Consider the following 19,406-nt stretch of genomic DNA (forward strand, 5'->3'; position numbering starts at 1 on the left):
TATTGACATTATTTGTAGAACTAATATTCAGAAACTAGGATTCTCCGATCATAGACCCAACCTTTCGTATACGAATATCTAATTGAGACAGATTTTCTGAACAAAGAATTAGATGTCCAACTTTCAATAATTCAAGAGAAAGCCATAAACTCAGCTAATGGCCAATTGACACAATGAAAGACTAACAAGGTAAGTAGTAATTCGTCCTCTACTCAATCAAAGCTTAGACTCACGCTCTCTAGGATAGGAATTGATAAAGTTTTACTGCAATAAAAGTTTGAGAAGCCATTTTTTAAACATGTATGGATTCTCAATAAAAATCGATTACATCCAGAATTTCATATATAGAAAGTTTCACACGACACGTTACACTGCAATTTAGTAATAGACCTACCGCAGTCATCAAAACTGTCCGCCATATTTCTATGTACATTTCTAACGCATAGGGGATACGGGTAATCTGTTCTGCGGTTAAAAAAACCACCCAACAGGAATTAGATCGTGCTGCAAAGTTGCTACGCCGTTTCCTATTGGCTGATACACAATTTGAAATGTTTACGACCGGTGAAACGTAATTGAAAACGATCCTTCTATTCTTTTTTGTATCTATGGCTGTTTTTATCGACTAGTTGTGTGTTTAAGACAGCTTTTTTAAAGGAAATGTGCTTTTTAATGGTTATTAGGAAAGTTTATGTAGTTTTTGTAGTGTAAAGTTGAGTGGTATTCGTGAAATTGTATTTTTATCTACGCCTTCAGCCGTGTGAACTTTTACAGTGTATTTTTTGATGGACCACCCGCATTTCCAGTGATAGAAAAACAAGTAATTGTAGATAGTGCAACTAAGATTTCTACTATAATAACAAAATATGCGGATATCATTAGACTCTGCGATTTCCTTATTCAGTTACGAATCGTCAATGGCGGCAATCAAACAGGGCTTATAACATAGTCTCAGAGCTACTGAATAAAACAATTAAAATATAGCTTTAGCCACGACTTCTGCATTTTATTGTCATCTAACCGCACTAACAAGTACAGGGTTCTATAACATAATTGCAAAATTTTACTGTCGTTTCTTGGTATAGCGAAATAAATACAAATTTTGCCTACACGCAACTCATTACGGAGTTAGCCCCTTTTACAACATTAGCCATTAAGGAATTCCATTTTACATTTTTACAATCTGTAATTGTAGATTATAAAACTGTAAAACGGGTTATGGCGGTTCGCAGTCAATGTCTGAACGAAGGGTGATGTTCGAGACTCCTTTCTAAGTTTTGTTTTGTTTTTTTTTTTTAATGTTGTGCTCTTTGACAACACTTTGTATCTCCATACCTAGTGTAAATATGTCTCTGTAAGTTTAAATACATAAAAAATAACTAGAATATTTCATTACCTTAATTTATTGTTATTTTTTCTTCATAATAGCGTTCTTCAGAAACCAGGTATGTGTTAATTATAAAATATAACCTCAGCTACACTGATTTATAGCTTGCTAATTGTAGCGTACACTATATTGTAGGCAGCACATTAAGCTGACATAAATTTCCGCTCCTAAGCTTTGTAAACCATTTGTAGTTATACAAATTCACTAATCGTAGGCTTCAACAGTAATTTGTGCATTTCCTCAATAACAAATATTATCCAGTAAATAAACAATAAAACAAAAATTATTTGACGAAATTCGGTTATTTGACGAGACGAGAAGTCCCGTACCGATATAATACTTACCATATTCTTCAGTAATTACACAGTGAACAAGAATATCCTAAGCCAGACGCATTGTGTATAGAATAACAACGATTTTCCGTAAAAACCTTCTAACTAGAAATAGCCTAACCAGTGATGTAGACCGTGGCTATCGCTATAAGTGTAAAACTGTCGGTATCGACAACGAACGCAATATTCAATTAAATGTTATCGTTGTACAATCTCTTCTTTTATTAAATGTGTAATTTCTATTAGCGTTTTAATTGATTTTAACTAGTTTCGTGCCACTTTTAAAATAATTTAAAGATAATATTATATTTTTATGTTTTATCTCATATAAAAACTGTAACGTACCTACAAGTTGCAATTAATTTTATAGAGTGGTAGTTAAACTTCTCGCTTACAATTTAAGCTCAAAAGTTACAACGATTATAAAATATCGTAATAACATGAAATAATGGCGCCTTATCGCATACATTCCTCCGGTTCGTAAAAGCAATAAAATAGTACCATCGCATCGCAAATTGTCTTATTTCATAAAAAGCATTTTATTTTATGTGTACGTTGTAACATAAAATTCTTATTAACATGAGCAGTAAACAAGTACCTACTTGGTGTAAACAGATTGAAACACAAACGTTTTCAAGTTGCTATTTTATGCGCGTCAAGGTAATATCCTGAAGTGACAATGTAGGAAATATTACAACTTAGAAACGTTTGTGTAAAACTGCAGCAACTCAATAGACACTTCGAAATAATTGAAATAGTAAATCCAACAGTGTCTATTGAATTGCTAGGAAGAATACGTAAACAAACTCACCGAGGGTCCAAAGATAGCCACAATAAAGTCCGTAGTCGTTCGCAACACAGCATCGCACAGCAAGCGTCCACACAAAACACGGCACTTGTAAAACAAAGTATCATTCGCAAAATAACTTCATGGACGACGATAGTACACCACTTATATTATTAATTTCCAGCATTTTCCTACAAAAAAGAAAATAATTCTAAATAAAACATATCGACACTAACACAGCACTATGATGGCCGTTAAATTCGAATTTTATGGAATGTCACTGAGGTGATATTTCGAATTTCGCCACCTTCGTCCGGTCACTGTAAAGTTGAAATCACTACTGGTTAGATTGTGTTGATACAGCTGATTCTGACTTTACCACTTTATCGTGTGCAACAAATTGCTTGTGTCACTAGTGTGTGTGGAACGTGTAACAATGACGTGTGGACGAAACTGAACTTGCAATGTAGCACAATGTATGCCGATACGAGCTGTTTGTGTTCACGATATCGTCAAACGTTTGGACAGTACAAATCATTGCTGAATAACGTGATTACATTTTTGAAGATGTTAAAACGTCTTATCATGGTTAAATTCGTGAAAGTGCAATGTCGGTTTAATCCTACCCCAATAAAGTTACTGAGTAAAGGATGTCACTGTATTGCTCGGTCATGTAATGAAAACGGCAAAGTGATGCTTGCGATTATACGATGGCTTATGTTTAAACACCACCCTAAAAAGTACCTATTTTACTACCAAAAAAATTCTAAACGGTTACCAAAATGGATAAATGGTCACCAAATAACGTTTCCAAAAATATTATTAGATAAAACCATTTTATCGTATAATTGACTACTAAAAAAATATATGGACGCCTTTAAAATACACTTTGGACCAAATATTATATATTGTCACTACTTAGATGTTACCAATTATGTAATACCATGACTCCTAATTTGGTCATATTTGTTAGACTAAAAAAGCTAACGATCGCTTGAATATTTCCCAAATACCAATTAATATACTAGGGTTCCCAAACGTACGTCGCTATTTATTGTTATATGAATTTGTGTGTAACTCAGTGCGTTTAAAATGTAAGCACGCAACATGCAGCAAGCATGGCTTCTGTCACGGCTCCGGCGCTGCAGGGCGCCGGCGGTCCCATGCGAGCTTATCGTTGCAGATGGTTTTCACGCTCACCACCGCAGCTTCGGCTTGCTGGCCGGCTCTGCCGGCCAGCCTCAGCCGCAGCGGCGAGCCTTAAAACTACCTGCGCCTCAGCTCGCAGGCCGCCTCGCCCCTCCGCGCCTACGCGGTTTTGAATTGCACTCTAGGGGTAGGGCAGACAAGACTACGTGGAGTCGGTTTTGCAGCGATTCGAACTTTTTGGTAGTAATATTAATCTTTTAGTTGGATAGAATTTGGTGACCATTAATCCATTTTGGGAACCAAAAATAATATTTGTGCGAGATTTGCGATTTTTCTGATGTTATTTTATTTTTTTTGGATCATAGCATTATATACTTTAGTGCCCTTTTAATAAAGTCAATTTAATTTTTTTGGAGTTGTTTATTTTATTTGGTGCCTCAGCTTAGAGTCTTAAAAATATTTTTGGTGACCACCTAAATTATACCCTTATACGATTAAGTAGTTGAATGAAATGAAATTGAGAGAATGGCAAATAACGACGGACACCTTAGAGTAGTAGTAACTAGAGATAATAAATGGCTCAAAACCACAAGAAAATACTGGTACGTAGATATTATTGGAGGATAATACCATTTTTTAAAAGGTCTCATCCTCCTTACAAAGTTGAACATCTGTGTAAAATACAAATAACTACATTATCACAATAGCAACCGCAAGTATCGGTACAGCAGTGTCGGTTCCCGTCATTATCAATTATCGATAAAATGACAGTATTACCGACATCACTATAGGCAAACAACGCGCAGAAAAAACGAGGCCACAAAAACTACGACAAAAATAATTAACAAGAATAAAAATGAAATTCATTAGAATGTAAATAGAAACTGGATGTTGCAATAAAATGAAGAACACGGCTAATTGAAGAGATTTTATCGGACGCAAAATTAGCCGATGATTTATAGCTTGAGTAACATTAGAAGGCTGAGATTCACGCAAAGATACTCAATAGTTGTTCCTCTTTAGATAGCTCTAGTAACAATATACATAGTATTGTTACGAACACAATGAGGATTTACTGCTCAATAATTTATAGTAAGTTAGAAAAAGTGTAAAAGAGAAAACAGTTTTACATGCATACTTATTACTTTTTGCATAAATTGTATGTTGTTTTAATACCGTTTTTAGATGCCTGGAAAATAGAAAAAAGGGGATAGATACAGACTTACGAGAGAAAGCCAGTTGTAGCTCAAATTTTAAAGAAAATCATAAGAACAAAAAAAATTCTTGTTAACTAACCAATTTTATATCTCGAGTTTTGTGGCCACAATGAACAAAAAAAAAACGAAAATGGAAACGTCTTGAAATCATTCAATTGAAGGTCTCGATAATAATTAATTACAGTTTTATTCAATTATAACAATAGAAGCATTGTAAAGACGATGTCTATTCATAATTTAGACGTATCAATTTCTATTATTCATTAATAATTGGACAGGACGGTTTCTTACTATTATTTTTTACATTATAAATAACGTCATTAAGACTTTGCTGTTAATTAATCCATCTGTTACTTATTTTCTCTTTGTTTTTGTCAAATAACGAATTTCTTTTACGGTTCTAATTATTTCAACATCATTCAAAATGAAGTCTTTATTCGAATTAGCTTTCAAGCGCTATCAATTGTTTTCTATTTTATATCCTAACACGACTATAGAGTTAAAACAACATCTTAGAGAACAACAAACACACAATCCACACAACATTTTTCTTCATAATGAAAATGACAAATGAAATTAGCAATTTGTGCACGTTGGCCGTCGTCCAATCGCGATAAAGACGTCAAAATGTAACAATAATTGTGCGCAAACGCAGTGTATTGCCTTTCTGAGAAGCTATGTCGTAAAACTCTCGCGCATGTCGCATGCAAAACACTAGTATTAGAATGTTGTGATTACTTTTTGTATTTTTCCTATGCACTATATTGAATGTTAGTCGTTGATTTTGTTTGAATATTTTTCTACCCAAAGCATTCGACATTAACATACCTAACTAAAAATATAAATATTCTGCTCGATAAAATCTTTACTGAGTGAATAAGTTTTATCGATATTTTTATGTCGTCCCGTCGGCACTACGATACATCACTATTACTTTATACACAAAATTGTATCAAAAATATTTAAATTATCGCAGTTTTTGGCTCCATAAGATTCCAAACTATCAACTGCTGTCTACTTTTTTTTCTTAAATGAATCGGATCAGGTTTTTAAGCTTTCCAAGAATTGTACTTTTCCTAGCCTGAAGGAACTAGTCAATCTAAATTATACTGTCAAGATAAAACCAACAGAATTGTACTTAATTTAGTTTTAACGACGAACAATTTACTCTAAATGATCTGTCTATGTAGGCATTAGGTTTAAAAGGTTTTAACTATGTTTGAAAGTCAATGAAAAAGAATTTAGATTGTTTGGGACTTGAATGGTAACGTGTGGTGCCTCCTTTTAGGATGTAAAATGGAAGATTATATAAATTAATTGATATGATGCATTGCATGATTATTGTCCTAAATTGCAGTTTCAGTTTCGTTTTGTGTTTCAAAGAGTATGAAGAGTATGAGTGGTGTAATATTTTGACATGAATTTTACATAGTTTTATAGTGAAATAGATGTTACTGGCATTATGAACTTACAGTGTGCATGTGTGTTTTTTTTTGTAAATACCAAGGGTTTACGAATAAAATAGACTTTTCCAGGACTAAATAAAAATAAACACTCCAATTGAGGGTCTCCTAGTTTTTGGAAGTCGGTTGAAAAGGTAGTTTCAGAAAAAAATATCGTTTTCCTGTGATACTTATTTCTGAAGTCACAGTGTTTAAATTATTTATTTAGAAGTATATCGTCTTGCAAAAAATATCGTTGTTGCATTTTTTATTTAAAAAAATATAATTAAAGAAAGCATTAATTCGTGGCCTTCACGAGTCAAAGTTACTTTACATGACTACGTATTTAAGTCAAATCATTTTAACAATGTACCTAAATCATTTCAGAATGACCAGTTAATCTATGTATATTTAATCCGTAAACCCAGTACTCAATATTCAAATCAGATCAACACTACCATAAATAACTGAACGTATAAAGTCGTATATAATGAACGTATAACGTCGTATCTGAACTTACGACACAAAGCATGCAGTAAGTAGACATTTATTTCACCACTTAAAGTTGTAAAATCAGTCTGCGAGTACATTAAGTTACACCTATTTGTGTTGTGAATAATGTCAAATAGTTTCTGAATGTATTGAAATGACGGTACGGTAAAGGTGATTCATAAAAAAATATATTTTTGTTATAAATAATGTTACTTGTGAGTTAGGCAGACCGAAGAGCATGGAAGGAGAAAACATGGTGGGCCGACCTCAAATAAAAAATTGGGATACGGGCAGGATGAGTGATGCTGCCACTTTTGCAATACATTGGACCACATCTTAATATTTGAAAGAATATTGATACTTTCTGGATCCACCAGAAAATCGAATAAAATGAGACGGGGTCATAAGGAGTCAAGAGAAAAACAAACTGAATGATCTATCTCTTGTAGCTCTACATGAAACACTGATTGTTGTTGGACATATCGAACTATATTGGACATAAAACAAAAATAAATCTTTCATCTCAATGTAACGTGGGATGACTGAAATAATTAGTTAAACAATATAAATAGCAATACTATTGTTGGACAGGTATGCGAGTAAAATAGCAATGCACGCTATGTCTTAACGACGGACATAATATTGTCGCGTGCGCATCTTTCTACACTTTGTAAATATTATTAGTCAGATTTTGTTGCAAATTAGTAAAGAAGATAGTGAAATTTTATTATGTGGGATTTATGTATTAAACTTACTTTGGAATAGAATTAATGGGATAACTATTTGAATCGCATTATGGAAGAAATATTTGGATTTGTATGTATTTTTTTTTTGGGTATTCACCAATTTGCAAAATTATGCTCTTGTAGAATTGATTACCTTTACTAAGTAACGTCATTTCCTATGTAAGTAAATGTGTATGTGTGAGTAAATGAATGAATATTCCTATACTGCGCATATATGAGTGAGGCCCTGTCTGTGTTGTTTGTAAGTGGGAGTGTAACATCACGATATTTTTGGAATTGACAATGACAAACTCGTTTCTTTTTAAATAGGGATGCTAAATAAAATAATCAATGTGAAAATACCAAAACTAGAAAAAGCTTCCGATTATTTTTCAACATATTAACTTAAATACTTCCTCTTTAAAATAAATTAAGTTTTGGAAGATCTTATAATCGTTTCAAGTGGTGCACTATAAATCTATCAGACAGGACACAAAAAGTACAGTCAACCGCAAAGAACCAAGTTTGTCACCGCATTGTCTAGCTTTCACCGTGTCTCGTGTTTGGGTAAAAACTATTTATTACTATTAAAGTCCGTACTGGCGTGTCGAGTTCCTCAGTTCTAGCCCGTCGAACACGTTCAGATTGTGTTTCCTCGCGTATTCGTTGATTATCATCTTCCCTGTGGACAATGGACGCGCGTTGGACAATTGGACAATCGCTTGGCAGAATATAGGAAAAAAAACTGCATATTTTCATAATAATATTTTCCAAATTGAAGGAAATGACACAAGTGTTGTTGCGTTGGGTATTCGATGTTCCAGGTAAAATGGAGTTTTTAAAATGCAGTTTCTTTTGATGAAATTATAAACAAATGAAGCCGTAAAAATCTTTTGCTTTTCAAGTTGAAAGGCTTAAAACTTAATAATCACGGCTATAGAGTCAGTTTACATTTCTGTTAAACTGAACTGTTCGTAGATAGTTTCACAATTCCAAGTAGGTATCTTAATTAACGACTTTATTACCCGATAATATACAAAAACACACAAGGCGTTACTGAACAATTAATAACATTAACAAGCAAAAGATTTCCACAGTACTGTAAAACTCGCATTGCACATAAAAGCTGTCAACTCAATATCAGGTGATTGTGACTTACAACACTTAGATATTGAGTTGTCCGCAGTTATAAATAAACATTGTCTAAGAGTATTCCCACACTGCAAACTTATAGCCGGCCGTGGTTCTACACACATTGCAAAGATCAGGTATTTAGCCAGTACCAGACCGACTGAAAACTTTATTGGAAAAAAGATTTTCCTTAAAAAAAATATTGCCAACTATTGGGTCAACTGTTTAGTCTGCAGTGTGTGAATACTTCAACACGTCATTTTGTAATTTTGTCACTTAATTTTTATGGCCGCCTGTACTTTACTGGTGCTGTGTGAAATGACATTTATTCGTCACGTAAATTATATTTGATGTTGAAATTGTTGTAATAAAATGAATATAAAACATTGTTTGTTTCATTTTCATTGTTTTTGTGCTTATTATGTTTAGTTTTAGCAAAGCTCATATCCGGATAATACATTCACTAGGCAAAATATCATACTGCCTTAACTTTTTGAATTTTACCTATTTTTAAGCGACCAATTGCAAGTAAAGTGGCCGGTCTGCAGCAGTAAAGTACATTAATTTCTTAAATATAGATAAGAACGTGACAGAGTACGCAGCTGTGACTACAGTCATGGTTATTTTACTTAATTTAATTTTGTATGGTTCCTAGTTTAAAAAATACTGAATTTGTATAGTCAGTGCAACAACTTTCTAATAGAGTGCTTATCTACTTTCCCATTTGAAAGATTTTTAGCATTATTTATTTGTAAATATGTAAACATGACTGTAATAGTTAAATTAATGTACCTATATCGGACGTGATAAGTTTGACTCCAGTTTTAATTAATGTTTTCATTCAAAAGTAGGTAAGTGTTAAAATTCAATGTCTCAGAATGAATGAACGGTCAAGATCCTTTAACTAATTCTGGAACCAAACCATCACGTGTTAAAAAACAATAACAACTTTAAATATTCCAAAATTAGAATCTCACATTCGAACTTTAGAACGTTTACATTTTAAAATTAGAATCGGAGGTTCGAATTTCAAAATCTCGAGGTTCGTTCAGCTGAACGAAGTCTGACTCACGCTAGACTGCAGGGAGCCCCGGTGAGGAACGCACGTATGTATGCAAATAACATGAAACACGCATACAAACGTAACCGACAATGTCTAAGTATTGTCGGTTACGTTTATACGCGTCCAGGAAGACATTTCAACGGGCTCGCTACAATGTAGCGTAAGTCTGGGCGTTTGAGTGCAAAACTTTCTACTCGAGAGTGTCGGAAAATCTTACTTACTTATAAAAGTTAAATACACGAGAAAAAGGTTACGTTTTAGGCAATCTTTGTATTTTTATAAGTATTAATACCGCCAATTTTCCATATATTTTTTCTCAAAAAAATTACCCAATATAGGCATCGTCAGTTGCAGAAAGATCGAATAAAATTAAAGCTTCTTTAATTGCTAATACTTTTTCTCATGTCAACAAACAAAGAGTCAGCAATAGATTTAAAAAAGCTTTAACTTCAATGGATCTTTCTGGCAACCGATAACCACACAGACGCTTAAGTTCTGCACTCTAAACCCTAAGACCTTCAACTTAAAAATAAAACACAGTCGCTTGGCACAGCAATCGCAATGGCAGTAGCAGCTACATCTAATGCCTACCTTCGTCAATTTTCCGCGTGGCCTCGTCCAGGTCACTGCCCGCATAGTTGAGGATCACGAGCACCAAGGGCATCATCTCCCAGGAGTAGTGGAACTTGTCTAGCAGCTTCTGACAGTTCTCCACTAAGGTTTCGAAGGAAACCGCTGTGGAAGAAAAGAGGGATGTTAGATACTTGTTTTTTGAGTCTAACCTCCGCACTCAGAGACATTTAATGATTACTTAAGTCACTCCTTAGTGGCGGATTGTCATAGAAATACTTCACTAAGGAATGTCTTAAGTAACCTTTAAAGGAGTGACTTAAGTAATCATTAAATGTCTCTGAGTGCGGGGGTAAGACAATCTTGCTTGGGAAAACGCATGAAAATTTTTGTTTGGCTGTATGTGGAATCTATTTTGACCCGGTGAGACATGACCATTGTAAAATAGGTATCGTAAAAATATTAATTTTATAAAATCTCTTTGGCCATTTATTTGTCCGGTGGTGAAAAATTATTGCGTTGCTCAAGAATTGTGGTTGTGAAAAAAAGCTTCCTAAGTCCGTCCTTAAGAAAACTTATAGATGACTTGTAAATTATTATCAAAAACCCGATAATTTACTAAGGATGGAGAAAACGGAATGTAATAGGTGTGAAAATTTTAACTATATGTCACTATCGTCAGAGAATTCACGCCTGAACAAATATTAAGTTCAAATACTTTATGAAAAAAGAACTTCTTGACTTTCATCAACAAAGTTACGACCATAAGATAAATAAATTGTACAAGTTTAAACAAATAAAGTACCGTGAGACAAAGCTACTGATTTCTTCGTATCGACAAAGTAAACAGGCGGCACTTTGGTGTTGAATGACATACTGTTTAAAATTATTAAGATTATATTATAGTGACAAGAATTATCGCGACCCATAACATAAATAAACAGTGTAGATGAAAGAACATTGAAGTTCCGAAGTGTTCTGGGAATTATTCTGACTGTCTTTGTACCACCTTCATTAAGTGAACTTTTATTTGAGCCATATTTTCATAATCATTGGTCTATTTATTCGTATGAGAGCTTGGAAAATGCTTCATACATGCACATGCAGTAGTACCCATTGGTCATTAACCCTGGACAACTAACCTTCGTCAAATCGACGAATACGCGACACAAAATAGGCTATATCTTTTTAAAGCGGGCGCCAGTGATCGTGTCGCGACTTGTCAACTCAGTGCCTCTCGAGCTCTTTCAGAAAGCGGTTGTGTGCGGCAGGTAAGTTTTAAAGTTTTTGAGATATTCAATATTTAGTCGTCGTTCCGACGAATGGTTAGTGTTTGTGTCACTTTTCATATTTAAATTGAATATTTTATTTCGCAGTTTTCTTTGTGATGGCTTCAAAACAACCACTATCGGAAGAAAATATTATTATAATGTGTCAACTCTGGGACAAAAGATAATGAGCCGTCGTAATTATATGAAAGAATTGCATTCCCAACTTGTAAAACCGTGGCTCGAAACACGACTGCAAATGCCCACAATGCCCACGCATACAAAAACGAAAATACAAAATGTATTAGGGATTGGTACTGATGTTGAAGGTGGTGATCGTGACGAAGTGCAGTCAACGTAGAGAAATGAGTCTGTATCGACAGGTCAAAATATAAGAAAAAGGAAAATTTGCGGTATATGTTCCTATAAGAACACACAGAGAACTCACAGTGCAGCATCGCAATCTGCGGTCAACATAAGATTGATTTCTGCACTAGTTGCGCAGACAAAAAATCGCTTTTATATATTTTTTTATATTACTTAGATCTCGTTCTATAAGTAATTAAGAGAAAAATATGATTTTTTGTTTAAATATTTTTGTTAATTTTCCAAAAAATAACGTTTTTTTGATCTCATGAAAACCAAGTGCTTTACTAAAAATGTTAAGTTTGAATAAATATTTCTCATTACTTTATTTTTTGTAGTTTTATTTGTAAATGTAACCTATGTTATTTAATTGTTCAGAAGAATTTAGATAAAAAACAGCATAATTCACCTAAAAATACCGCGTTAAAAACATGTTCGTCGAAACGACGAATGGTTAGTTTTAATAGGGTACTCTGGAAGGTTAGTGGTCTAGGGTTAAGCTTGCTCTATGAGTCAAGAATCCAGATATACATAAAGAGGTAACTTTTATAGGTGATAATTAGGTGGGTAGGTACAGCAGTAGGTAAAATACAAATTATCAGTACTAAATTCAAAAAAAAGTCATGTGTACTAGACTAGTGTTCTCAATTGGTATGGTTAGAATCAAAATTAGTACAGATTTTATTTTCGGCATTTTAAGCACCCATATAAAATCAATTTATTTTTTTAGATCGTGTGTCCATATATTGAGTGTGTATTTAAGAACTAGGTCAATGTAAAGCATAAAACTTCTTTGCTATAAAATGTACTGCCAAACCATTTGCATGAGTTTATGTGCCAACTGATGGGGAATTTAATTCATTTGGCATTTTATATAGGTAAAGGCATAACTAAAGTAATCAATTTTATCTGGTTTAAGATTATTTTGGAAACGACTTCATTTAATTTGGGAGTAGGCAGCATACGTTTGCCTTCGCCTTATTATGAGTACATATATGAAAAATTGTGTTTAGATATAACAATTGCAAGTTTTGTTTAGCAGGTATCAAACGATATCTAAAGTACCTAAATAGTCGATTAAATACAAGTAGTAAGTAAAAAATTATAGATATATTTATTTAACTTCCTTTTGACTCTAGTAGAGACATGAAAAAACAATATTGTTCAACTTCAGATAACAGGAAAAATAACAATCCAGTAAAACACCGGAACTAAATACAATACAAAGTTACAAAAAACGATAATATACATTTATCACCGAAACGAACCCAACGGAATCACCAATCGACTTGAACGAGACAATCGCCTAACCATAAACAAGGATTAAGAATAATCGCACCGGCACGTCACTAGCGACCATAAACTATATGTCAGAAGGTCGTGCATCATACAGACACTTCGGTTTTACGATTTCCCTTTGTGCTGACAGTTCCGTCGACAATAAAAAACCTATTCAAAGGTGGCTGAGACACTTGGACACACATCGTCATGCTTTTAACCTCATGGAATAGTGTTGTAATGCCCGTTGACGTGTAAAATAGTCGTATTGCTACTTACGACAATATTCGTCGCATTGTTCGATTGCTACTACGTTTCGCTATGGGTTTTAAATCTTTTTGAAGGCTCCGTTGATTCGTTTGGCATTGGTTTGCTTGTAAGGTTTTGTTTTCTTCCTATTTGAGTTGTATGCTTTTCATGTAACTTTTATTTATACTATTTTTTAAACAGTAGTTTTTTTTGGACCGAAATACTTGAGCAGTTACATCTATTTGTGCAGCATTAATAGCGCTGTAAAACTATGGGGTATTTTCAGCAAAACTGACATTATCCAGTATTAAACGTGCCTTTAGAAACATGACGCATTTATCATACAATTCTTGACCATAAACCGTTTAAATAAATTGTAATATTCATATCAGGCTAAACAACGTCCCACATAAATGATATCGCACAAAATTATGATTCACCGTATCATAAAAGGTATGATTGGATTGGATCACAGTTGGTGCTAGTTTAATTACTGATCAAGTTAATAAAAAAACGGCCAAGTGTGAGTCGGACTCGCGCACGAAGGGTTTCGTACCAGAGCAAAAATGAGCAAAAAATCACGTTTGTTGTATGGGATGCCCCCAACAATATTTATTTTAATGTAGTTTTCAGTATTTGTTGTTATAGCGGCAACAGAAATACATCATCTGTGAAAATTTCAACTCTCTAACTATCACGGTTCCTAAGATACAGCCTGGTGACAGACGGAAGGAAAGACGGACGGCCGGACGGACAGAGGACCGAAAACAATAGGGTCCCGTTTTACCCTTTGTGTACGGACCCTAAAAAAGACGGAAGGTTTTATTTCTGATTAGGTAATGTCTGACGTGGAATTGTAACAAGCTCAGACGAGTAGTAACAGCCGGTACTTATTACAGTCTCCAGAAACTCTATCACATAACTTGGAAGACTTGGAAGTCTTAGAACAGAGAACAGATACATGACAATTGACGTTTAAGCGACAAGTCCGCACTGCGGCCATGTCACTTACGTCAGTTTACGACCCCCCATTACGGACCAATGTCGTTTGACAGCTATCGTTGATACCTCTCTCTGTTGAATAAGCAACTATGCTCTGTATTTAGCTTGATTACTTCGAAATACTCAAAGTTTAATTAACTTTAAGTTCTACTTGAAAGTATTTTGGGCGCAGCTATTTACGGAAACTGTGTTTTAGAAATAGAATGATGTTTGAGCAGTCTTTGGAATTGTGTGGCGTTTTATTATTCTGCTAATATAAAGACAAATTACATTAAAAATGAAAATAAACTAACAGCGATCTAATTACAAGCCTCTGCCTCGTGCGTTAATGTGAAAAGTACACACATTTTAATTATATTTTCGAAGAAGTTCATTTAGTTAGTTGTTGTTACAGCTTTTTTATCGTCCCACTGCTGGGCACAGGCCTCCTCTCACATGGAGAAGGAACATCGTTTAGTTAGTAAATTAATTATTAATTAGAGAAAAATCCCAAGAAAACTATATTTTTCACAACCTTCGTTGTGTCTCTAAAAGATCAGTAGGTAAGTGATAGATAGACAATAGTGTTTTTAGTTACACGGAGTGATGCAGGTCAAGTTGTCTGTTTATTTTAGCTGTATTGATCAATTTTCATATTTCTATTAGCCAAATGAATGACACAAAAGCCTTTGTCTCGACAGAAGTTCAATGGTCGAATCAGTCCTATGTATTATCTGAATATCGAAAATATCAAAGATGATTTCATTTGTTGGCAATTTTTGGTGATATTTATTTTTTTGTTTATTTATTTTGAAAAGACAAAAATAAGGGCCAATTTGCTTTACCAGTTTCAAAATATTTTTCATTAATGAAGAAAAAATTTTAAAGATAACATCTTAACTGAAGCTTTTAAATGTTTTTGAAAAAAATATGGCATTAATAAAACTAAGAGGAGGCTAGCCAAGGTTGATGGCGGCCATGACAATTTTATAGCCAATAGAACATCTACAAGGCCGCTATCTTATTTTCCTCCTAATTTTATGAGTTTTTTCAGATAATTCATGATTTTATGAAAATCGTTTTATCAATTGGGTAACATTTTTCTTAAATAGGGTCTGAAGAAAAATACGTACAGTATTTTAGACTTAGGGTATGCAGGTAACCCAGATAAATGAATCTCGAAATAAATAGGTAATAACACTATAATTTTATGTAAATAAACATAATTTCCGCAAATATTATTTAATAGACCATAAATTGAAGGTACATTTAACATAAAATGTATTTTGATTTATTTTCCAATAAATTAACCGTTAATAAATTTTATGTCTCTTTGAACCTGGTTCAAGGTAAGTTTCATGGCGTTTAATATAATTTATATTTTATTACATAGGTATAATACCTACAACACGATATAATGTACTAAGGTAATGTTGCAACTAATTTTAATTATCACATAAACTTTATAATATGCATTCGTGGTTCATAATCATAAAAGCTTATTACATTTTGGTATTTTATTTACTTTAGGTATGCGCAGTGTCTTTTTAAAATTTAGAGTTCGAATAAAATGTTTGAAGTCCGAAATATCTGATTAACCTTTACTCTAACTGAAAAATAATGGCTGATGATTCTACAGCCCTCAATTGAATAGCCATAAAGAATAAGCGTATATATCCATCTAACGATGAAATAAAAATGTCGGATATGACGCGTCCCTTCGCCGGCCACACGTCCGCTGCGCTAGGAGACCATCGACTAACGGCACTTACATTATAATCGCCCGATCCATCACTAGCTGCGCCCGCCTCGCAGCCGACCAATCGTAAGCCCCCGCCACGCCTACCGGCCACGCGATTGGCCGAACAACAAACTTTGAATGTAGAACCGCTTTTTTTTCTCTCTAACGCCTACGCAAGCTCGGACAACTTGAAGATTTCGTTCACGTTGCATCGAACACAATAGTCGATTGCTATTCGATTTTATTTTAATTTTTAGGTTAGGTATCGATGTGATGGTCATGCAGTGTCTTCAATTGCCTCGTTGGTAATCGTTTACATTCTTGGTCGCACGTTATTTAGATTATGAGGGACAAGGAATGATAAAACTTCTGATGATACACTTAAACATATAAGCAAAATATTTTTCAATTTACCTTTAAGTCAAATCTAACAAATCATTAGGTAAAATCTTCCATAAAGAAAAATCCAACACGATTACCGTAACGAGCAGTATAATAAACATAAAGCAATTAGGTACGTTATCGACTCGTTTATATTATTTTATAATACCTTTATGTGTATATCTGTAACATTGAACGCGATCTCCATTCCCATCCCATTGAAATAAACTTAGACGGCGTAATTACAACGAGTTTTATATGAAACTGTCTTATTTATGTCTGTTTATGAAAGCTACAAGTATTCATTGATACTTATCTTCAGGATGGTCCTAACAATTCAAGTGAAATGAAATGTAATCGTTTATTTTGCAAGTTGGACATTATACGTCATTTTAAGAACGCTGGGGTCGGCATTTCCTAACTGACTGATCCCTGAGAAGAAACGCCGAAACAAACTCAAGGGTCATACTCTCTTTTAAGTAAGAAGATAATCCCAATAAGAGAAACATCGTATTGCATTAGATCCTAATTCATTTCTCATTGTATCATTATTTATATCGGTCTATAAATTGGCGATAAATTCGAGTTCTGCATCTGGTAAGACTGGCTGACCCACCGCAGTCTGGAAACCCAGTAAGTACCTTTTCTCTCAAGTCAGTTAATCCCATTTGAAATTAACTTGCGATCTGTTCGCAATATACCAATCTCATAACACCTTATAAGGAAGACAGAATCATTACCAAGGCTTTAAGAACATCCATTTAATACATTAATGGCAACATCTAAACTACAGTTACAACAATATTTCTTTAATTAGGATATGATCATCAAACTGTAGTTAATAAAGCAAGTTATCCTGACTTATAGATCGAGAGCCAGCGAGCGCCTGACCTACGTTATTCTATAAAGGCTGAAACTTTGTGTGTGCATAAAGGTACCTTGATGATGTCCTCCTATCTGTTTATGTTGTCGGCTACGGCGGCTGTTCTCATATAGGGAGATTACCCAACTGCGCAGGACATATTATAGTGCACAAGCATTTGCGCAGTAGGTAGACTACTACGAAGTTTGACTGACGATAGCTTTGGAAAAATCTTTATCAAAAAAACACTACCAAAACCACTGTTACTTTTTTACAGTCGTCTTCTTCTTTCTTCTTTCTCCTGCCCTGTTCCTAAATTTTACTTGCCAAACTTCGTAGGTACGACAAACACTGTAAGGTTAGATGCACACACAAAATTTCAGCCTTTATAAAATAACATAGGTCTGTTGGTCGGTGGCTCTTAAGCTATTAGAAGACAGTTAAATTGCAATCATGTGGTAAAGTTTAACGGAATAGGCGGTTAGGATGCACCTCTAATTTGACCGCAGTTCATCGTTTATAGGTGGTATTAATACGTGTAGCACCGCCTTTACTATCTGGGAGAGTAATTAAGACTATAAAGTTTCTTGAAGGCCTTTATCATCTTTTGACCTGTAGCTTGTAACAAAGTCTATTTCAGGTCGCAATATGTTTTTCTTCTCCATTTTTTTAACTCATTTTTTTGACGTTGGATTTCATATTGTCTTTCAAGCAATATATCTATCGCTTCTTTGGCTTTTGCTGAACATGTGAAGGAATTTCCGCATTGACTTTGTCACAGTTCTCTTTAAGCTTACCAAGGAATGCCTACACTACCTCTACCTGCCTATACATCAGCTTATCTACTAGTTAAAAACGTGACCTTGCATCCGCCATTTAACAATTTTCACGGCGCACATAATTCAAAGACATAATTATCGCATACATTGTAAGCTTACAACCAACTGTACACGACTTTAGAAAGTTCCAACCAATCAGGACGCGGCGCGCGATAATCACTGATTCGTAATTGGCCAATAAATATTTACTAGGAACGTCCGTGAAATATATTTCGTTTTCATGACTAGTTTTTACTGCTCGTTGTTAAGAAATTATGTTCTTTCAGTACACACCTTACGGAATAAAGTGGTAAACAGAAAAACCAATAAAAAATGGGGAATTCTTTAAAACATTTTAGACATCAGAGCGTTTAAAACCTACAAATACATTTGTGTGGGCTACAACCTCTTTGGTCTGCCAAATAAGTTTTAAATTTAGAACTCTAGGGCGGGAACTGGCGTGTACTAAGCCTTGTTTACACCGACACAGAATGGGCACTAAGTGTGATATCGTTATCGGCAACGTCCACTTCCTGCGTAGTTCTGCGTTCGGTCACGTAGCCCGGCCATAAGGGACAATGTAGACGCATTTAGTGTGTGCGCCGATTGTTTCGGCTGAATGGGCCGTTGTTCCATGGCCGATATCGCACCGGACGCGCGAAATGTCAGGCGATTAATTTTATTATTGTTTCTTGGTTTAGTTGGGGGTGTTCGTTGATTAGATTTAATTGAGAATTTATGTATGTCTGTGTTGTCTGGGTCTACCTACTGTGTAGATTAATGTTACAATGTACAATAAACGTTCCTAAGATCAATTAAGTAATTAGCCACGGAGGAGAATAGCGCATCAGGACACGATTTAATTTGACAACTTGTCATTGTATACCTCGTACTAACGTTATACCAAGGTATTCTTTTAAAAAATAAGTCAATAAGCGTGCACAGGAAAAAACGTGACAATAAACACAACATATTATTAAACTTCCTACTTTATCATCACTTTTAGAGCTCGTTTAAAATTGAACTAATGCGTCATCCAACAGTTTCCCATTTGACTCATTTTCCTGTTCAAGATTAACCTTTTCTTACAAACTCAGGTTATATGTATGATTAAATATGATTTATTGTTATAGCCAACATAAAATTTTGAAGGGTAGCGCAATAAAA

General features: G+C 34.3%; 1 protein-coding gene across 5 annotated transcripts in view; it reads right to left on the reverse strand.

Moving 5' to 3' along the window:
• Positions 1 to 19,406, reverse strand: part of LOC110377458 (protein doublesex) — a 143,430-nt gene that overhangs the window by 84,909 nt on the left and 39,115 nt on the right. The window contains exons 2-5 of one of the 5 annotated variants that reach the window (XM_049848452.2): positions 10,317 to 10,460; positions 8,132 to 8,213; positions 2,814 to 2,826; positions 2,537 to 2,697 (exon numbers count right to left, since the gene is read on the reverse strand). In XM_049848452.2, the coding sequence (XP_049704409.1) occupies positions 2,680 to 2,697; positions 2,814 to 2,826; positions 8,132 to 8,213; positions 10,317 to 10,460 (257 nt within the window). In that variant the 3' untranslated portion in view covers positions 2,537 to 2,679. Of the gene's footprint in view, positions 1 to 2,530; positions 2,827 to 8,131; positions 8,214 to 10,316; positions 10,461 to 19,406 lie in introns of those variants that run through there. The other 4 variants (XR_007511928.2, XM_049848454.2, XM_021336378.3 and 1 more) reach the window with 4 other exon arrangements.

The sequence above is a fragment of the Helicoverpa armigera genome, chromosome 20 (assembly GCF_030705265.1).
Source record: "Helicoverpa armigera isolate CAAS_96S chromosome 20, ASM3070526v1, whole genome shotgun sequence".
Classification (NCBI taxonomy): domain Eukaryota; kingdom Metazoa; phylum Arthropoda; class Insecta; order Lepidoptera; family Noctuidae; genus Helicoverpa; species Helicoverpa armigera.